Source organism: Pezoporus flaviventris, unplaced genomic scaffold (genome assembly GCF_033815535.1).
Source record: "Pezoporus flaviventris isolate CSIRO_AGI_PZ_B2104156 unplaced genomic scaffold, CSIRO_AGI_Pfla_v1 ptg000013l, whole genome shotgun sequence".
NCBI classification, from domain to species: domain Eukaryota; kingdom Metazoa; phylum Chordata; class Aves; order Psittaciformes; family Psittacidae; genus Pezoporus; species Pezoporus flaviventris.
Window position 1 is genome coordinate 25317386 of NW_026892561.1, and position 22910 is coordinate 25340295.

The following is a 22910-nucleotide window of genomic DNA, read 5'->3' on the forward strand; positions in this document are numbered from 1 at the left end:
TAATTAGTCCAGTTTCACAGGATACGCCATTACAGAATCCGAGATTCTCACTGCCTGTGATTAATTTCAACCCTGCACCAACATACTTTGCTTGCATTAGCTCTGTTTTCAATTTCCCCTCCTTTTTTTCCAGAGGTCTTTCACTGGGGTGTTCACAGCTGGAGACTCAAGTGTAGCTCCTCTGTGCTGCCCCATAACCAACTGTAGCACTTGTCAGCAAACCTCTAGATGACAAGGAAGCACATAAGAAGTACTTTCCAACATGCATGTTTCCCCACCCTGTTCTCCAATTCACAAGACAGCAGATTCACATGCAAGCTCCCCTCCCCTCCAACGATCTGGTACACATATGCACTTGCTTCAAAGCATCCACATTCCCATTAAACACAAAGTTTACAGAAACAAAAAAAAACAAACCAAAAGTTCATTGTGCTTTTACTGATACCACTGATATACGGATCACGATTAAAGACTCCTTCCAACTTCTTATGTAGAGGAAGATAGATCCCTACCAACCAGTAGCAAGCACCAAGCTTCAGGAAAGGACTACCTGTGGTCCAGTGCTCCAGCACATTCCCAAGCAATTAAAAATATCCATCAGTGAGGCAACTTCCACAAAAAATAAATGTCCTCCTTGGAAGCACTGAGTCTCCTGCACTGGCACACTGTCACAGCACACCTTTCAAGCTTCCTCACCAAACAGCTTAAGTTCTGGAAATAAATGCAACTTGCTTATGCAGTTCCCTTTCTGTATTTCACTCCCTTTCTGCAGGGAGTCTTGCTTGAGGATATAGCTTCTATTGCATGCATCCAAAGCTGGCATCACTTTTGTGTCTCTTCCTGGCCATCCAATTCTCCCTCTTTATTCACACTAGTATGCACATTCAGCGACAAGTCACACTGAAGTTACTCTGGGTTAACAGCAGCCTTTTGGCTGCATTAGTTTTAGCCTGGATCAGTTCAGCTGATCCCATCACATGGCCGTGTTAGCATTTGGACCATTCAGGTGATAGCAGTGCAGAGAGAAGATAAGAATGAAAGCACTGGCTTGCATGTTCTACCCTAGCACGTAAGAAAGTACATCCCAAGTTTCAGTTTCCATGGAAGTCACCCTGCACTGCTCACAGTCACTCGCCCCAAGAAGGTGCTGCTGTTTGTATCAGTAACACTTCAGGGAAACACAAACAAACCGTATGCAGCAGGGTGTTCTGCACCATACAATGGGCAAACAAACATTTAGTCCATCTAAGTCTGCAAGTTATTTCTGATTCAGTAAGTTCCTTGTTTAAATTATCTGAGCGCTTTAGGCCTTTCTTATCTTGCTAAATTAAGCCAGTCCTTGCCAGCTGCCAACAAGGGGAAGTGGGAACACACAAGGATACCACAGGACCTCCTTCTCCAGCACAACACCGCTTGCTTCCACCTCCCAGCCTGACTGCACTTGGTGCTCCCTCACTTCTCCCTGCTCCTTCCTGTAATCTAGAAGGGATTTGCACCTGGCTTAGTGTAAACCTGAATTAATTTGCAAGACATGGAAGTCGAAGTGGTTTTCCTCCATCAGAAGTCAGGGCTATGGACGGACACAATGTGAAACTGTGCAGCAAATGATGTTTAGCATTGAAAATAGCTTTCCTCTCACTTCTTTATCTGGCAGAAAAACACAGCAAAGACATTCGCTGGTGTAGCAGTCCCATGCAACCATCCCTTCAAACAAAAGCAGCTCTCTTCAGCAATGAGCACATCATAGTTTACAGACCAAGGTGAAAACCCAGGAGTCTCAAGATCCACTGCTCTCACTCATCCCTACCCAGTGCAACAACGCTGCCAGACTTGCCACCTCCTGCCCCTCCAGAGCAGAATGACATAATCTTGTTGTGTTTGTACAGCACCCACCACAAGTTCTATTATATCCAACCAGACTCATCTGTGCTACTGATCGCAAACAAAAGTAGGGGTGTCTGAGACAATAAAACAACAGATGCAGCAGAAATGAATTAATTTATATTTGAACAAAGGCAAAAGCGAATAGGAGGTTAAAGACAACAAGCTTGACAGAAATTCATTTGAAGACAGAGCTGAAGGGACAGATGCTGAAATGGTACATTTCACTGCATACTGTGGAACTGAAAAATGACTGAAAGTCATCTGAGATTTAAACAGTTACAGCAAGGAGTTCATCTCAGTATCTAAGCTGTGACTCTTCGGGGCCAGCTTTATAACTCTCCTTAATACACACACCATGGAGACTTCTGCAGCATATAGGAACATACCATTAATCAGACTGACTGAACACCTTTGTACTTTTTATTATACAGACAGGTGCTGAAGCTTTTTTGTGCAAAGTCTGCTTTTTATCTACAGGGACAGGCTGATAATGACACTGGATAAATGTTAACAAAGCAAACCTTATTAGCAACTTGAACTATTTAGAAAAGGGGTCTCCACAAATTGAACCTGTAGATGAGTTTAGCCACCCTAAAAAGTGATTCAGTATTATACAGCCACAACAGGGACAATGGAACTACCAAACAGATTCTATCTGTTCTTTTTATGGGATTATTTTTTTTTTTTGATACATTCAAAGCATTATTGCATCAGAAAACATATCATGCATCTTTATGCTTCCAGACAAATTCACCTGTATTTGTCATTTCTAGCTACATCTCAAAGGTGCACCAAATCTACAGTTTTATAGTTTTAGTTGCATGCTTTGCCTATATGCATGCTGAGATAATAAATATTAAATACAGGAAACAATTTAAGGGAACCAAACTGACATTAGGGATATTTTATGGCAGTTCTGTTATCTTCTGCCAGTTAAAGAACGTGTCAAAAAAGTGAGGTAACAAGTGGCCATACCACTCAGCTGAGAATCTTTCAAAATTCACGGAAGTTTTCAGAAATTCAAGTACACAAACACCAGCTGCAACTTGTCAGAAATGCCAGAGAAATTAGGTTGGCTGCATTCTATTAGTCTATTAGCTGGCATTCACACAGCTCCTTGTAAATCCTTTTTCTCACTCGGGGCATATCTTCCTGGGAGAACTGAAAAGGCTGGTCTAAGGCGAGGCACTTGCAGTACTGAGGAAAAGGAAAAGTTTTGATTGAAAAACAGGGCATTTACGATATTAACAATATAGGCCACTAATGTTTAAAAAGCAGTACTCTTACCTGGAGCACAAAAACCCCACAGTCACTGTCATTTTTCTGTTGTGGAATGCACTAAAAGGAAAAGAAGTAAGAAGAGACATGTTAGATCTTTACTTATTATTTTATTCTCTGACTCCTGCTTAAAGTCCAAAAGTAGATTTTTCATAACGAAATTAGCTCATTCTCAGAGCTAGATGTTCTGCAGCACAAGAAATTGGAGCTGTAATTACTTATTCTGATCCCAACTTTTGCAAGGTGACACAAGAATAACACCTAACATTCAGAAAAATATATAATACATGACAGAACACAAATTACAAATCTTTCTTTCAAGTTTATTGTCTTTTAGTGACCTACACAGAACAGCACCTTAATTAGTTTAAATAAATGTTTGTACAGCATTATCTGCTTTACACAGGACCAAACTATATCAGCAAAGTTATACAGGCCTAGAGGAAGATTAATCTCAGCACCCACGCTACCAGCAGTGGCTTTCTTCCTCCAGCCACACCAAAGGGTCTTGAAGAACATTAAGAGTGATACATTGCCAGGCAATAGGACTGAGCAAGGCAGTCTCGAGCGATAACTTTCAACCTTCATTATTTCTCCAAATATGCTCAATTTTGATATATGGAGCTAAAAAGTCCCACTCGTTAGTGCTGCTATATCTCTGACACTTGAAGAGTAAAAGTAATTATTTTTCCTCAACTCTCAGATCTTCTACCTCATAGAATGCAGGACAAACTCTGAATGCACAGGGTGTGCATGAGTGCAGAGAGGAATCATTTAATGATTATATCAGCATCTAAAAATAAACCTGTGCGAGGAGGAGCTGTTGGGAGTATGTCTAGTGTGCAATGACCTGTTTGATATCCTTGGAGCCATTATGGTATGGCTAGGCAAATCACATATTCCCTCATTTACACTACACACAAGTAAGTTATTCCCTTCTACAGTTGTCAGACTTTGTTTACTTGCCATCAAACACAGCGTGTCACAAACAGCCCTGGAGACCAAAGCCCTCTATCCATAGCAAATATAAAATATAGGCAGCAGCAACATTAGCCTGGTCCCTCCCTCACCAAGTCCCATCAATGTGGCATAATTCAGAACAGTTGTTTGGGAGAAGTGAGGAAGCTGAGTCTTCAGCTCATTCAGTGCCTGATCTCGTGCCAGCCTGGGCACCAGCTACAGATTTTGCTGCACAGACATTTAATTGTCCAGAGATTAGGCTGAGATCATCAGGTCACTTGCGGAAAGTATTACAGACCTGGTGGGAGCTGAATGAGCAACAGAGCTCTAACTCCCATGTGTAACCAACTCTGTTACTTCTAGCACCCTCCACATGATCAGCATAAATCAATTTACTACTTGCATAAATATTCGGGTTTAGAAGCAGCCTCCCAATATCTTAAGGGAAGTCAGACTCCAGAGATTGAATACTACCATTTACCTTTGTAACAGCCGTTTGCCAACCCTGAAGAAACTCAGGATGATTCTTCTCTTTTGCTTCAGTCAGCAAATACTTTCGAATATTCTTCAAAAAGGAAAGGAAAAAAGCAAAAATATTATTCACCAGCTACGGAATAAGAGACATTGACATCTTTGCTGGTATTTTTTTTGACAATGAGGACAAACTTCATGTGAGCATTAAGCATCAGGATATGAGCTCCAACTTAGAGGTAAAGAACTCTGGTGGGTACTATGCCTTTTACCATCAAGGCTCATTTAGGTCTGTCAAGGGAGCTTCAACATGCCCCAGCACTGCTGTACACTGATATACTTAATACTAGGCTAGCTGTGGCACTGGGGCAGAGAGTCAGAGTGCTCTCACATGCAGAGACACACAGCACAGTCTGGCATGTGTTCTCTCCTGGATTACTTGGCTGGCACCAAGACCCTTACATGTGATACGATAGCATTTTCCTCCTTGAATCTCAATACAAAATACTTCTGAGTTCTGCAGCTAATCAACAAAGCTCTAGGGAAGAGTTTTAGTGACATATAAGAAAAAATAGTCTGACACAAGCAAAGAAAAGGAAGCAAGATAAATGAGCCTATGGTCTTGGGTTAAGCAAATCCTATTTCTCTGTAAACAGGCTGGTACTTTATAGCGCAATTTAAACACACTCTACCACACTAACAATCATTTCAGTGGGTGGATCACTGTGGAGTTTTAGGTATTGGCCCCCCCTTCCACTAGAAAGAGCAGGAATAAAGGTGTCTCATATTTGTGAGATATTTAAGTGCAAATGTTTTGCCAAGAGCAGAATGGGAGAGGCCACTCTGCAAGAGACTCCAGGGCTGCTGAGAGGGACCCCCAGTTTATGCTGCAAGTTCAGAAGCTGGAGAGCACGAGGTCTCTTGCTCCCAGAATAAACATTAGCTTCATCCTCAGCAAATGCCAGCTCGAAACTAGTATCTTCATTCAGAAGTTCTAGCTGGGAACTCTCCTGGGTACAATAATTACTACTCTTCTGTAAGCCAACAACTACAGACAGTTAAAAGTAGAGGGCTGCTGCATCAAGCAAGCAATTAAGTTGACAAAATTAGCTTTTGTAAGAGGGTCATTACAATTTGCTAGTCCCAGCAAAAATTTCCTGGCTACTGCTTACCAGAAAAACTGGTAATTTAACTCCAGTGTTCAGGTTGCAGCTCTGAAAGGTTGCTGGTTTATAATTGGAGGTACACACCCCATACCAATGCAGACAGAGGAGAAAGGAAACAGGGTGTTAACAGCACAGCAACACATAAACCCCACTGGACAACACCACAGCATCTTCAGTCCTATTCTCTCACCCAGGCAACCTCCCCTAAAAAGGATTTATCATTACCACAATTTATCATTTCCTAAACATGCATCTCTTAACAGTTCAAAGAACTGCCTTTACTTTCCTTCTGGCTTGTCTGCTTCCCTGGGGCACTTGGCTTAGAGTCCCTGCTTTTTGTGGAAGTGGCAAGACAGAGCCACGAAAGGTGTGTGCTGATTTCAGAGTCAGGCTTATTAGCCAACAGGCAATCCGGTCTCAGCTCCCCACTCTGGTGTGACCCTCAAGGTCTGTTCTTCAGACTCTTTAGCAGGACAAGCTGATTCTCATTTAATATATGACAGGACAACAACAGACTCGCTGCATTTAAAATTTAAGGCTGAACAGATAAAGGAAAGGAGGGGTTGGTTTGTTCAAGAAAACAGTTCAAACTTTGCAGTCACAGCTGTCACTCTTACCTCTACACAAAACTTAAAATGAATGCCTTGGGAATCATAAAATGAAATAATTCGATTGGGGATGTTCACAGTAATGAGGGACCAGTGGACTTCCAGGTGAATAGGAATTAACAAGAGAGTCTTTTTAAACAAGTCCACCTGTAAAGAAGAACAATGTATTAGACACAGTTCCACAGGTACAACACAGCACAGACTAATCATACCTCAGTTGCTTCTCCACCACCCTTCGAGTCTTCTTTTGCCCGCTCCACTCTTTCACCACATTCTTCATGTTTATCTCATACAAAGCTTATCAGCATTCACAAAAACACAGTTACAGCACACAAAGTGGCTAAGGAGCCCTGCCCAGTATCATAGCCACTACTGTATTTGTGACAAAATCCTGCTCGTCTTGTACATTAACAAGTAGGATTTCTCGAGTCATGATGGTAATATTATTGAGCCTCAGTATGGGTTGAATAATGACACTCTTGCCACGTGAGCACCACTGTTTTCTGTGAGAGCTGCACCATGGATAGCTGACAGTCTCAGTGGTGTTGGCCGACACGAACTTCACCGTGAGCCAGCAGTGTGCACTCGCAGCCCAGAAAGCCAACTGAATCCTTGGCTGCAGCATAAGAAGTGCGGCCAGCAGGTCGAGGGAGGTGTTTCTTCCCCCCTGCTCTGCTTCTGCAAGACCCCACCTGAAGTACTGTGTCCAGCTCTGGGGCCCCCAACCTAAGAACGATGTGGACCCATTAGAGTGAGTCCAGAGGAGATCACAAAGATAATCTGAGGGCTGGAGCACCTCTCCTATGAAGACAGGCTAAAAGAGCTGGGCTTGTTCAGTCTGAAGAAGAGAAGGCTCCAAGGAGACCTCAGAGCAGCCTTCTAGTACCCAAACGGGCTGATCAGAGAGGGACTTTTTACAAGGGCATGTACTCATAAGACAACAGGAAATTACTTTAAACTGAAAGAGGGGAGATTTAGATTAGATATTAGGAATAATTTCTTCACTATGAGGGTGGTGAGACACTGGAAGAGGCTGCCCAGAGAAGCTGTGGCAGCCCCACCCCTGGCAGTGTTCAAGGCCAGCTTGGATGGGGCTTTGAGCAACCTGGTCTAGTGGGAGGTGTCCCTGTCCAAGGCAGGGGTGATGAACTAGATGATTTTTAAGGGCCCTTCCAACCCAAACCATTCTATGATTCTATGAAGCAGTGGTGATTACAAACATGCTACAAAACCAGCAAGCTGATGCAGTTTGTCTTCCTCTGCTATAACGCAGGTTCTGTGCCTTGTCAGATGAAGGCAGAGGAGGCGTGCATGATGCTTTGGTGAGCACAGGAAAGGAGAGAGTGAAGGCAGAGCAGATCCATCCTTTCCTGAACTTAACTTTGTAGCAGATGTACTGTGGTCACAGGCAAGCAAACAAGGGAGAAGGTCTTAAAGTACAGAACAAGTAGATCAGATGCAACACCCCCAGTGTCTGTGTGGCAGATGAGTCCTTATGCTTTTGGAAGCCAGCCAAGCCAGGGCCTTTCATGATCTTCCTTTTCCCAGCTCCTCTTGAAACGAGCATCTAATTACTGGGTTTTTGATGGTACAGTCCAGAAAATAAGCTAAAATAGAATACTGAACTAAACAAACTCATCCTGTGGGAAGATTTCCATGTTTGTTTTGTTTTGCTTTGTTTTTTAAGCACTGTGCAATTTGAACAGTACATAATTGCTGCAGCACTGGTAAAGACAGGTCGTTTGTAGGAGAGAAAAGTGTATTTTTTGAGTAACAGTGGGAAGCTGAAGACATGTCCGAGCATTCATAGCAGCTATCAGCCAAGCCTTGCTCAGAACAGTAATCCAAATGTACAAACATTGACAATCCCTGCTCCCATCTGCAGAACCTGCTTCCTGACCAGACTACAGCATACTCGCTACACAACGATCCATCATTCTTGGAGGGAAGCAAAGAGATGTCACCCAGCAGCAAGTGGAGCCCATAAAGGAAAACTGGAATAAGATAAATGAACCACACCTTCTGTGATGTCCAGCAACAGCAGAGCAGTGCTAAACACAAGGGTCCTCATGTGACCCTAGTTGTGGGATTGCTGCAGGTGTGCAAACCTGTAGCAGAAAAGTCAAAAAAGCCAGAAGCTGTAAGGGTCTTCAGTTAAGACCTGATGTGCAGAAAGAATGGTGGCAACCTAGATTTGCTTCACCATGACAGCGCAGTCAGCTAGCTGACATGAGGGTGGACCAGAGCAAGAGAGCCAATCTGATCAGTGGCCAGAAAAGTGAGACACAAACAGGAGCCTTGAAACCACTGCAGCTAGATGCAGAAGAGCATGTCTTACTGGGCTCTGGCCTCCCATATCCTGGGAGAGAACATTCATAAAACGTGGTACAATACTCTGGTTTGTTTAAAAAGCAGAAACAAGTTCCCCTTAATTGCATATTGCTGGACAAAGCAGTGTACTGAAACCTTCCAGTATAAACTGCTTAGTTCTCATTCTTGCTTTCAAGATTCTTCAGGAATTTAAGTGTAAATGCCTGAACAACTGCCCTGCTCTCATCTCATCCCTCCTCAGCAGTGACAGGAATACAGGTTGTGCTTCCAGAATCTACCTTCACTTTGGGGTTTTTTGCAAAACTTGGGTTGCTGGAGAAAAAGAACATTAAAAAAGTATCTGGGAATATTAAGCACCAATATTCAGTCTCTCTTGAAAGAGATTTTAATAAATTATATGAATAGACTTTATATTTGGATAATGAGTTCATATCTAGCATTTCACAGATGTGTGCTATTTAAGTGCTTCTGCAGAAAGATCATACATTCAAACATGGTCCTTGATTAGCTTTGCCTCATCTCCCATATTAGAAAGGATAAACATTCACAGAAGAAAAAAAAAAAAAAAAATAAAAGAGAGTACTGCTCTTTGTATTAGCTGCCTCAGAAAATCTCACAACCCATGACCTGGTATGGGTCCTGGAAAGCAAGGAGAATTCTGTTCTTCTCATGCAAACAGCGGTTCAGCTTATTAACTGTGGGTCTCTAATTTCTGCTTTTCAGTACCTGTATGTGTTACTCAGGAGTAACAATTTTATGAAACAATCCCAGTTTGAAATAAAAGGAAGAATCAGAATTAAGCCTGCTCTCCTGTAGATTAGTGTACCTGGCACTGTTAGGAGCACCAAGAGACATTTCCTGCAGCTAAATTAACAGCTGCATGAACATACACGAAGAGATAACCTACCACACCACTGAAGAATAAGCCATTCAAAGTACATTTTCACAACACAACCATACTAACTGAATAATGCCACCCAACTATTTTTATTAACCCCTGCCCACTTTGTATAGCTCCTCTGCAAACCCATCCTTTGCCAATAACACTTTGTAAATTCAAGTTAGTGATTCAACCCAGCCCCAAAGAACCAAAGCATTGATGACATGGAGCTAAAGGATACCTTTTTAGTCCATCGTTTCACCCCATTATATCCTTTGGTTACGAGCTGTCTATGAAAAAAACTGTTAAAGAAATGAACCTAAAAAGAGAAAGAGAAGGAATGAGCACAGAAATCCATGCACAATCATTCCCCCTCCCCCAGGATAATTTATACAAAACAATATGTAATGAGGCAATATTTAATGCAGGTTTAGAAACAGAACCCTGGTAGGGACAAACAGAGGCTCTGCCAAGCCTAAACTATTGCTGTTCTTCAGCAAGCAAATAAAACAAGACTTATTTCCATCTAATTTATGATGTGAGCCACTGCAGTATTTATATTTACACTTTTGTATCTCCAGGCATATCATGTTTAATTTTTTATTGCGGATCGACTTGCAAGATGAACACCAGGATAAGGAGTTGCAGGTTTTGTTGTTCTTTACAGGAATTAAGGAAGAGAACACTGGACTGTCAAACTGGGGGTGACGGAAAGAGAGTTCTTTGTGATTTTAGTTGTTGGAAGCGCTGAGATTGAAAAAAAAATAAATTAAATTGATCAAAATGGTTATTAAATTCAACTCAACACCATGATCATTTGTATTCAACTACTATGACCAGCTCTGGATAAAACCAGTATTCTGCATTCGTTTTGTAACTAGAGGGATGTAGTATACTTTGTATACAAACTAAGTGTTGTAAAGCCCTAAATTTATGGCAAAAAATGAATGCTTATGTTAAAAAAATATTTAGCTCCAGGTTAACACTATTATTCCTTGTGATTAGCTTCTTGCAATTACAGGAACAGATTAGTACAAATGGAAATCTGCAACATCTGTTTTAAACAATTCTTCTACTGTAGAGGCAGTAGAAGGCTTGAAAAAATGTTAGAAAATTCAGTATCTGAAAAGACAGTCTAACACCCATTAACTATGCCAACAGACTTCAAAACCACATTCTGAGGTAGCAGCACCAAATCTCCCATGAGGATTTCAATTACGCACTATGAAGAAAAAGCAGACACAAGCAAACAGATACAATCTCCAACACCCCAACCCTAGCACACACTCAGGAAGTATAGAGAATACTAATGAAGAATCACCATCACCACCAATCAAAGCAACAACACTGCTTTTTCTGAGCTTGAAGATTTGAAGAGTTACGTTCTGCAGGGCTCATCTAAAAATGGCTTTGTTTGGTTCTTCCTTTGTGGTCTCACCTGAAAATTGTTCAGCTCTCCTGGTAAACAGATGGCTCTTTATAATTGCCACTGCTGCAAATTTAGTCACAGAGAAGGTAGGGGTTGATTTATTTTTTTTTTCCAATTGCCACCAACAGTTACACCCCAAAGCTGGGAAGCAGTAAGCATTCTGTTCAGGATGCACAAACCAAAGAGAGTCCTGTAGAGTCACTGCTGCCAAGGAACCAAGCAGCTCTAGCACCAGTTCAGATTCACTAGGCAGGCAGCTGACACAGCTGGAGCCGTTACAGCCCCACAACTACAAGGTGGGCAGGTGGACAAGTGCAAGCAGCACATGTGCATGGTTCAGATGCTACAATTCATGGTTTGTCATCTCAGCAGAAATTCATCTTCATCAGAAATTTCACCTGAAACACTAGACTAGTGAGCAAGGGCATGGAAAAAGCACTTTAGAAGCAGAAAAGCTGGAGACAGAAAGCACTAGGGGAGGAAGGAGCATGGGATAAGCAAAAACAGGTCACCTGTCTTCTACAGGTACATTAGTAACATCAGCCTACCACAGAGATCACCTGCAGAGCTAATCTAATAAATTCCTGAAACAAGGGCAACAGCGCTGAAAACTGTATTTCAGCACAGGAAGAGAAGAAAATTTGAGTAGCAGATAGCAACAAATTATAACAGAACCACTCAGATCATCATTGAGCTAAATCTCAGTTCTGTAGCTGAAATACTCAATGTTTCAGCCTTCTCTCGAAATCTCTCACTAGGTACATTTGCATAATAACAAAAAACCTCACCTTTTCAGGGACTGCATCCATTACGAGTTCACCATACATGTTAATTATCTGTAGGAATTAGTAAATAGTTGAATACATACAGAGTCATTTTGTAAACTGCAAGTAAGTTCATAAGTTCCCATAAAATGTAGGACCCTTCACAGAAAAAACAGCAGTAAGGAGGTGAGCAATTATAGTGATTTTGGTGCAGTCTGAAGGACAAGCACTCTGGAACTAATCGTGGTTGGCACAGAGAGAGACTGTAACTAGCTGCTCTAGGTCTACCTTAATCTGAAATGCAGTTTAAGTCAATTTAAGTCTACTGGTGCATGCCATGGGCACTGCAGCCTTCATGGGATTTTGACTGTGTGCCACAGGCTGCTGCTTCACCCTGCTTTTGTTTGTTATCTGCTCAAGCTTGGGGATGGGGGAAGGTGCTAACACCTCTATGGGTAGCCACAATTTTCTCAAAATAGTGCAACATGGTTTCTTCAAAAGACAACAGTTCACTTGTGACACCTTCCATCTTCCAGACTCATAACCACTATTATTGCACCTGCCATTGTAAAAGCTGCTCACCACTTCTTTTAGTGTACAGTAAGGACAGTCCACCTATAACGTAGCAGAAGGTAAACAACTAATATCCTAATATTAATGGGCTAAAACAGGTTAAGGAAGCACATAAACATCAAGCATCTCTGACCTGGTCATTCAGCCAGTTTTGGCCTTCCAGTGTAGCTAAATCATCCATGTCTAGCATGTGCTTATTATAGAAGACCCGGAAATTGCACATGGAGGTTTTTGGATGTTTTTCCCGATACTTCACGATTTCCCTCATAATAAAAGGTTTTCTAAAACAGGATTGAAAAGGTAGAAAAAAAACCATACATCAAGGTTATGTCAAATGGACTTCTGTTCTGATAGGTGTTAGACATGGAGCATGCAGTAGCAATGCAAGCAATCTGTCCTTTACAAAGTCTAAAATTAGATAGTGCTACACACCTATGGGAGAAATCTTCATTAAAGACTTCATTTAATCTTCCCATGACATCTTTTTCACACAGTGGTACTAAACTGCCATACTTCTTCATAACTTCATCTAGGAATCCTTCAAATATATTAGAAAAATGAAAGTGCAATCATATAAAAGAACCTTCTAAGTTCACTACTCCAATAAAGCAGTCATTTCTTCCTAGTATGAGCAACAATCATTCTGCACCCAACCAACAAACAGCACCACACATGGCAAGTATATATCTAAGAAAACTGCACTCAAATTGGCAACATTAAATAAAAGCGAGGGAAGGAGGACAAAAATAAAAAAAAGCAGCAATCTGATCACTCATCTCCACAGGAAAAGATCAGACCCCATTCTTGCCATATACACACATATATTCATCAAACTAATTATACCAGTGCTACTAGGAGAATCCACACCCCTGCCTTTTTCAATTAGCAACTTAAATAATTTTACTGCAACAGGAAAAGCCATCAGTTTCTGCAACAGTTTTCATTGAAAAAACCAGTATCTTGTCCTTATGGTATGCGAATTACTCTTCTCAGATGTAAGCAGCCTTGGCTGGCAGAGAGTTTGCCGTCTGTTCAGTTCCTCTGCTGCCACCGTAGCAAACAGAAAAGGCATCAGACAGATTCTCAGCAAGCTTAACTCACTTAACCTTGCATCCTAGGGATGGCATTTAAGGTGACACAGCCAGCCGTGTCAGCTTGCCATTGCCTGGGAAAGCACTGGGCAGCTGTACCACCAGAAACAAAAGATACAAACTAGGAAATAATGAAGAGATGAATGCTGGAGGAATCTAAAAAGCCATGAAATAGATTATGTTTTCCTCAACCACAAGACTGGAACACTGGAGACATAAATTCCATCCAAGCATCCAAAACTAGTTCAAGAATGAAATAGAATGGAAAACAGAATTTCAACACTTGCTAGTGAATAGGGGAAAAAAGAACAAGTTGTCCAGCTTTCTGAAAATTAATTTTCGAGTGCTGCAGAAAACACACCTTTTGTATACAGAACGCTGGATCTGAGATCAGAGTCCAGGGATATCACACCAACCCAAACTACAGCGCTCTTCTCCAGCCAGGGTATGATGGCAGAGAGCATCGCTGGACAGTGTATGGTCAGCTATCTGCTTACTAAGACTTTAACAACATTTCCTGGAAACTTTTGAATATCATGATGGGAAGAAGCAAGACAAGAGAAACGTGTGACATAAAAAAGTGCCAGAAGAACAACAGTAAGAAAAGAATTAGAAAAGAAAGAAGAGAGACCAAGAACAAAACTCCAAAAGCTGAGAAAAACTGTGAAGTATAGCAAGAAGTACATCTGGATGCATGACAGAAGAAGGGAGGACTGAAGAGAGATCAGACAACAAGGAAGTACTCTTGATGGGAAGATAACCTTCCTCACAACACTGACACACAGCTGCCTAACAACTTTTACCCCTTACATCTCAGCAGACTACGACAGGAAGGATATTTCTCACTCTGGCTAGAAGTCTAGATAGACGATGCCTAAGGCGTATAAGTGTACCTTATTCTCTTTCAGCATATCTAATTTCTAAAAGCTTTTTATTCATACACCCAGAGGAAGGACTGTTCTCGTAGCTACAACTAACAGCAGCAGAGCTTTGGGAGACTGCTAGCTAGGCTCTGACTTCACTTTAGCTTGTGTAACTGAGTAACTCAAGGAGGAAAATACAAATTTTGGACCTAGTGCATGATCAGACACCCATCATAAACAGGATTCACCATGGAGCTCTGTATGATAACAAATATCACATCAGAATGCACTAAGTATTGCAGCCCATTAACATCTGAGACCAGCTGCTGCAGAGAAATTGAAAAACTGAGAGCATCCCCAACACTTACATGTGCTTCATGCATCAACCCTAGCAACTCTTGCTACGTTAGCAGTATCTTTAGGGTACAGTTAATTATTAACATTCCTAAAAATACAAGAACTCCTGTACATAGTTATACCAAAGCTAAAATTCTTTTTTATAGCTTTTCAGCTGAGAAAACTCAAGAAGAGCCATACAATCGGTATGAGTACGTAATGTAGACGTGGCTTAAATCCTCAGGGAGGAACCCTCAACTCTGAAGAAAATGGAAACTGGTCTCACCTACCTTCATGCAGAAGCCAGGTAAGAAAAACATTACTGTGTGGGAAAGCTTGGTGCATTTTCTGCCTTTTAATTTTTTAAGTTACTCGAGCCTCCTCTGAACAGGAATATGACTGCCTATCAGCCTGGAAAACAGTAACCTTTGCCAATCTGACAGAGTCTTGGTTCTTGACTGTTATGGAAGGACCACATATCTTTTTCTGTTGGACAAACTTTAAAACTCCACTGCAGAAGTGGTCCGTTCACTATGGTACCACAGTTTCTCTCCATTTGTCACATAGTGCCTGCTCCTTGCTGGATCATGTAAAGCCAGTCGTAGAGAAACACATCGCATACTAACTTGCAGATATGGATGTGGAAAGCTATACCATCTTTTGAGGTTCAATATCTCCTTCCTGATGTTTTGCTTTAGAGGATCAATTGAAAAACTGAAGGACAAAAGGTCTGCAGAAAAATCAGAGCATATCAAACTTCAAACAATCCCTTTAACACTAACACCAGCTTCAGGTTTATGGGAATCTATGAAGCAAATTTCTCCAAAGGAATACTTCAGTTACCAGAAAACCACTGATCTTGAACATTGTATTAATGGTACTAGGTGGCACAATGTGTTAATTTGCTGTTCCATACTATGTGTATGGTATGCTGCTAGACATAAATAAGACACTGATTACTATTTTTACCATGTTCCTCTTTAAAGAGACTATCTAAAACTGCATGCTCAGCATTGAGTACAAAAATTCCAGTCTTTCTGCTGAACCTTTGCTAAGACTACCCTTGCCTTTTTGAAAAATGTTATCTAATAAGATTCATTAAGCCTACTTTATGAACAATTGTAGAGAAAACTGAGTGACAATGAATAATATGTTATTGGCTATTGAAACCTGAGATTCATCAAGTGATTTAGTTGCACTATAAGAGCAAGAGAAGAAAAGATAAGGCTGGAAGTATTGGAACACCAGGGATTTTTCAAAAACCAAGCTGAGCAATAACTGTCAACCACTTATACCATTGGTAGTTTTAACCCCTTATCATCATCTGAACCACATGATAAAAGACATTAAAAATGCTTATCAACAATTTTTCATAAAGATTCCAATTAAATTACATTGTATTCTCTAAAACAAAAGAAGCAGAGGCACTATTCAACTATCCCTCAAAACAGCTTGTCAGATAAGCATAGATTTGTCCTCCCTTCATGCAGCTCTCCTCTTTGCAGCCTCATTTCATTAAGTGTTATGGTAAGTACTCTTTACAGTTCACAAAAAGAAACCATTTTAATAAAGGAATCAACACAACATGTAAACTCCACAACAAATCCAGCAGTTTTCAGAAACTCCTAGAAGCCCTAAGGTATGTAAAAAGGTGTACCACAAAGCCACGTCGCCAACTGCTCATCAGCCACCCGAGAAGTTTTCTGACTGTTCCTTTTGCCTCCTTTATGAGTTCCAGATTTTAGTCGTGTGCTTTCTGGTGAAGGCTCCTCAAGAGGACTTTTACAGTAAGGGTGATCTAGTAACTCTGCACTAAAAATGTCCAGGTTTAAGGAGCCTTCTACTTCCATTTGGCTAGGGCTGTCCTCCTTTTGTGCAAGCTCCATGGATAAAGGTCCATTTGAAAAATTATGATTGACATCGGAATCCTGTGAGGATTGCGACAGTATCATTCCATCTACACCCATAACCTCTTTAGATTCAGCATCATCTTGACCTGAAACAGAAATTTCTTTTCCTGTCACAGAGATGAAAATGTCAGAGCAATGCTCCTCTGCCACAGCCCCGTTGGTCTCCACCTGCTGCAAGGTCTCTGCCTCTGGAGATGCTCTAGCATGCAGTTCTGGTGGGACAGCATCTGCACTGCCATCAGGCCTTCTGGATTCTGGCTCCTCAGAACACCGCTCAGCACATGGTAACGCATCCTGTGTGAAGCGGACCTCATGTGTGCATGGTTCACTCTCCTCACCTAAAGATTTGGGTGTATTATGGTTCATATCTGTTAAGCTGTACCGGTTCCAAACACGGTTACTTTTAGATTTCCAGTAGGAAAGCCAATTACACAATCCACTTTCAAAATCTCTCTGAAGCGTCTCTGGATGGTCCCCCCTAACTTTCTTCACCCACCTTGGCTTGATTTTTCTCAATTTGCAGGTTTTGCCTCTTGCTCGAAGTTGTGGAGATTTTATAATTCTATAGCGAAATCTAACCATAGAAAGTTTCTTATGCATCATAAATAAAGATCTCTTTTTTACAGTATGATGGTTAAATTTGGACCTCTTTATAGTTGTCAAGGGTCCACAAGTTCCATTCCACTCCCTTTTCAACACCATTTCCTTTTACAGTTGTTTAAAACTACGAGGACTCTGTTGCCCTTACCATTATTGCTCTCCTCCCTGCTATATACAAAACTACCTTTCTTTACAGGTAAGGCAGCACCATCCAGTGTACCACATGAGACATAACGGCTGTTGCCAGAGATGCTATTAAGAATTGCAACAGTTTCAAATTCTTCATTCAAGTGATCTTCACTCTGAAAGAATTCATTGTTGAGTTTTCTTACTACTTTTCCAGATGGGCTTTTGGCTTTGGGATAGGGACAGGATCTTTTTGCTCTCAGTAAGAGGAAATCTGTACGGTTCAGTAGCAGGCTTTTGATAGGTTTCTGCATTTAGAGGCGCCTCAAGAGCCCACCTGCTCTGGAGCTCAAGTGCCTTCCTTCTGCACTGCAGTCTTCTGTACAGTTTGTTGTGATTTAAGCTCACAATTAGCTGAGCACTGTGTCTTTTCTTCTTAGCTAGGAAAAATTGCTTTTGGAAGCAGTATTTCCCAAGCTCCCCAAATCCAGTGGTCCATCTTCTAGACTGGGCCAGCAACTGACTTCTTTTCCAGAGCAAATGTTGCCTGCAGTTTTTCATTTTTCTGCTGCATTTTGATCTTGAAAACAGCTGAAAGAGTAAATGAAATGAATTCAGAGTTACCTTGACTGTAACATAATAGCAAAACATTAAGGCACATTCCTCAGGCAACATGCCTATCTAAAATTCCACCTGTCCTCCAAGCACAGTGCCACATTCCCTAGGACAGTCTCACTTGCAACAAGAGGGAAAAGAAGCAATAGTTGCAATGGCTTGGTGCATAAACAGGCTCTTCTCATTTACCTTCCCTTGAGGTAAAGCAATAAACAGGTAATCCCCACCCAGCCCATACTCCCTGTATATAATTTCTGACTTTCTGGCCTGAGGTTAAATCTTTCTCAATACCCATGCTGTAGAGCAAGCACAGTTAACTATCTTGCCTCAAAAAGCTTTTGAAAAACAAAACTTTGAAGTCCAAGTTAGTCAACAAGTGTGTGCAGGTACCCGATTCCATCAGTACTGTATAGAGGGAATACATATTCCTGTGCAATAGATGTTTGCAGGTACCCTGATAACACTTCTTATGCTCACACAAACTCTTCCCTTAACGGAACAGTCATAGACATGCTGCCACAGAAATTTTGATTCTCTGGCTAGATAAAGAATGACACAGCTTACTCTGTGAAACAGTTCCTCCTTATCTGCAGTAACAGGTCACTCCACAAGGCAACACCACCATCACCTTCTATAATTAGTGTTTATCTTTGCATTGACAAAGCAATATCAATTCAGGACACCAGTTAATCAGCTTAAAATTCCTTTCCCCACTAAAAACCTGCATCTCGTAAGTGTGCAATAAGAGACTAGACAGGAGTGTAAAGCCTGCAGAGTAGTATCTATTCACCTTCACTACATAATTAAAAATATTAATTCAAAGGTAGAAGAATCCAGGAACACAAGGGGAAAGCACCAGCTGCACACATAACATAGGATCTTTCATGTGACTTGTCCCAGACTCACCAGGTACATCACATCTCACATCTATATTTTACAACAGCTTTTCTTTTTCTTAAATTCAGAAATGGACTTTGCTCCCCTCTGTCCAACTGATTCTGACTTACAGACTATTATAACAAATTTTCCTTTAGCCACATCTGTCCTGGGCATTACACAGAAGCATCACCTAGCTGAAAATAAAGGAGCCTATAAGTGGAAATAAAACATTAACACTTGGACTTTGAAGGCAAATACGAATGCTAGATACCTGCAAAGCCAGGTATTTAGAGTATTTAAAGTCTGACTTAAGAAGCTCTGCTGCATTCTTCACTCTACTCAGATATAAACATCAGGTGGCTTTTTTTTTTCCTGTATTAATTGTTGTTGTGGAAGAGTGAGAGGGGAGTAGAAATGCAGAGGGGATGAAGAATATCATTTAGCACTCGGATAAAGTATCCCTACCACAGAGGAAACAGTCCTTAGAAAGGAACCTGGCTACCTCCACTGACAGAGCTGTGCAAGATAGTATAGCTTAACAGTGTAAGCACTGCAGTAGAGTCCAGCTCTTTTGTAACCCTCTACTAGTCACCATGCAACTTAGTTATCATAAAAATCAAGACATAACATCTAATCATGCCGACTTTCTCACACTTGCTCTTTCAGCACTTACATATTTCTCCATACTAGATCCAGTTTACTACTGGATTTTTTATTTTTTTTTTAATGTGACAAACTCTACATTTCTACCTATTGTGTACAGTACCTACAAAAGATTCCTTGAGTGGCCCCAGGAAACATCAGCCAAACCAGTGTCTTGCTACGACAGCTCACTGCAGCCACGTTTCCATTCAGGTAAAACAAATCAACCCAGCAAACCCACATCATTCTGAGCAGAGCCACATATAGCAGGTGCTTCTGCCAGTGCAGCAAGTCTTGAGTACTCTAAGAAGAGCACAGCACATACATGAAGGTCATGGTTTCACTGCTGCTCCGCCTCAACAATATGTGCCCAGGAACTGTGCAATATACATGCCAGGTTTTAAGAACACTCCTGAATGACTTGGAGTCATCACTCTTCTCCTTCCTCTCTCATTGCAAAGTCCAACAAGAAGCATCCCCTCCACGGGCATTGTCATGAAACTCAGTCATGGAAGAAGGCTGAGCAACCACCGATTTTGTGAACAGCCACGGATTACACGGGAGCTGAAACACCTACAGCTGCCATTGTTTCACCCATAGTAGACTGAACTACTAATCACAGTGGGAAAAACACTGAACTAGATCCTAGCAAAGATAAGTCCTGACAACAAAAAGAACCTGAGGCAAACTGGAATTGAGAGACAAGAATGGTGCCACAGTTTCAATGCAATCAATTGCAACAGCAGCAATCAAAATAGCTCATTTGCTTGTTTAGTGTCATGAAATCCAGCTTCTTACACTGCAACAAAAGATCTTACGAAAGCTATTCTACCCACATGTTCTTCTGCTTCATTTTTAACTGAGAGCATAAAAAAATGTTTCACATTATAATTTACAGGATTAAAAAATACCTCATGTTTGACTGTGATGCACACACCAATTTCTCCACATTGAAGGTTTTTTCTGCACAAAAAATCTTTAAAATGGGAAAGTCTAAGTCATTTAATCCAAGCAAACCTTTCTTGCTCTCTCCTCTTCCTTTTCAAACAATCAGTTTTGAGTCTGGATCCCTTTAAAGCAAAGGCCTCCAAGGAGTAGCTAATCTCAGTTCTAGGAGCTGAAACAGTTCACTTTCCTAACAGCAGTATTACTTTGAATGACAAAAGATAATCCATGTGCAAATATTTAATTAAAGGTGCTGCTTGAAGAACTTATTTTCCATCAGTGCTACAAGGCTATTACTGGTTTTACTCAGCAACATAAATCAGCAAGTCAAAAGGACAGCTTAAAAGCGTGTTGCTAGAAAAGGAACTGAAGTGAGCAACAGAAGACCAAAAATAAAGTAAGCACCACCCAAAGTTTAAGAAGCTGAAGGGAAAGTCACATCTCCACCCCATACATCGACAAAGATGAAAAACATCTCTGAAATGGAGGCACTTGCACCATTAGGAGATATTTGCTTTGTGTAAGGCATACCTCTACTGAGCAGAGATGCTGCTGAGACTATGCCAGCAAAATCTTAAACCCAGAAGAACCCAAGATGTACACCTCCCAGAGACCATGACTGAAAGAAATTTACTGTCATTAATGCTCACCCCTCTGGCTATGTTTAACATACCACCTGCAAATGATTAGATACTAAATGGCACAATCTCTTTTGCACTGGACAAAGACAATCCCAAACCATTACAGCTCTCTACTAACAGCAGATTCTGGTCATAAATTTGCTTTGTATGCTAAGCTTTAAAAAATATATTTGGGAGCCACTCAATTTTTTAGAATAGAGACTTATCCCTAGAGCTCTGGTAAGTTACAAGCAAGCATGACCATGTCAACTTGACATAAAGCTGGCCTAAAATTCACTGAACACCTACACACGAGGAAGAGAGGAATGTGAGGCCCGTGATCCTCTACTGAGTAATAAATTCAGCATAGATACATGCTATATTTTCCTTTAAGCAATTAGCAACTCATGCCATTTGCAATTTACATGGTTGCAGCTTATGCCACCTTTAGTGAAATTAAGTACTGTAAAAGACACTACACATTTAAATCTTTCACCAATTTTCAGCCTGTTATAGTTTGATCACTAATTAGTCCTTGGCAGCCCTGTTTATTTTTGGCAGGTTTGGAGAGCTCAGATTTTCACTGAAGAGCACAGAAATGGGAAAGGCAGTCCCAGCCAATGCTGCTGACAGAAATCTAACCAAAGGTTTCTTACTGACACTCGAAGTGTCAGACCACAGATATCTTTTGTCCATGGGGGCGCAGAACAAACCCACAGCGCTTGAGCAGCACAACTACTCCATACTTAGATCACTGCAAGCTATCTACGGCTGCATCTGGATGGCCAGCAGATCAAGAGACACACAGAGCTGGCAATTCAAATACAGCTCACTTGCTAACTCTTAGGTTGTTATTTCCCCCACCTCTCCCCTCCAACTGTCCAGTTTTTATTATTGCTATTTATGAAAGAAGCTTGCTTCGAAGAGCATCAGTAATGTAATCAGCAAACAGCCTTGGGAGTGTGGCCTTGTGTGGGCACGAGTAGTTCATGCATCACCTGCTCCCAAGGGAGGCAGCAGTTCTTGCAACACCCTGCAAGTCCAGTCTTTCCCAGGGGAGATCAGGGCTGGCTCTCAAGGACAGAAGATAACTGGGAAAGAGAAATCGGGCCCGAGGTTAGAGAGCTGGGCCGTGCTGTACAAGAGGCCCTCCCCCAACCGGAATCCAAAATTAGAAAGACAGAGAAAGGAAACTGGGGAAGGGTGTCTCTCTTTAAACCACAGTGTGGCCAGAGCTAAGCTGATAATGTCAGGAAGTCTGAAATGATTCAATTAGCCCATGCAGAAGCAATACAGATTCACAGCACTGGGAACTATCTCCTCTTTGCTTTCTTTTCTGACCTGCCCAGCACAGTTCTGTGAACTATCAACCAAACATTTTTGTCCAGAGGTGAAACAAGCCCTAAGGAAATGCACTTTGACAAAACATAACATATTAACGCAAGACCATACAGAAAAGGCCAAAGTCCAAAGTTACCAACTCACGGGAACACAGCTGGACACGCAGCTGATGACCTCAGCTATCACACTGCAAGGCTTAAACTGGTACAGTTACTTTGGTTTCTTCCCTTCTCCCTACTAGTGTTCCGGGAAGTAACCCACACTCTCACCCATTTAGCTACACATCTGCTAAATTTATTTCTGGCAAGATGATTCTAATTTACTTACAGAAACATCCTCCTTCAGGCTAAATTAAATTAGTGGAGATATGGCTATCTGATAAAATAGCATTTAAGAGAAATGCTGTCACAAATCAGAGTGATGAAAAATTTCTAAATTAAAGAACCCAAAGTTACTTCTGTACAAGCAAGTAGTAAGGGCATACCTAATTTTTCATCTTTACACTTCTGATTGATTTTAATGAAATATCAGTCAAGCTTTGTGCCCTTCTTCCTGAATACCTCTCCAAGCCCTGTGAAGAGAACAGAAACTGGAATTT

General features: G+C 41.3%; 1 protein-coding gene across 4 annotated transcripts in view; it reads right to left on the reverse strand.

Moving 5' to 3' along the window:
• The window catches only part of SENP5 (SUMO specific peptidase 5), a 42865-nt gene that overhangs the window by 17016 nt on the left and 2939 nt on the right, over window positions 1-22910 (reverse strand). For 2 of the 4 annotated variants that reach the window (XM_061452390.1, XM_061452389.1), the window contains exons 2-10: window positions 16292-17861; window positions 12777-12882; window positions 12478-12625; window positions 11796-11843; window positions 9820-9897; window positions 6377-6514; window positions 4604-4687; window positions 3172-3222; window positions 1980-3081 (exon numbers count right to left, since the gene is read on the reverse strand). In XM_061452390.1, the coding sequence (XP_061308374.1) occupies window positions 2971-3081; window positions 3172-3222; window positions 4604-4687; window positions 6377-6514; window positions 9820-9897; window positions 11796-11843; window positions 12478-12625; window positions 12777-12882; window positions 16292-17246 (1719 nt within the window). In that variant the 5' untranslated portion in view covers window positions 17247-17861 and the 3' untranslated portion in view covers window positions 1980-2970. Of the gene's footprint in view, window positions 1-1979; window positions 3082-3171; window positions 3223-4603; window positions 4688-6376; window positions 6515-9819; window positions 9898-11795; window positions 11844-12477; window positions 12626-12776; window positions 12883-16291; window positions 17862-22910 lie in introns of those variants that run through there. The other 2 variants (XM_061452392.1, XM_061452391.1) reach the window with 2 other exon arrangements.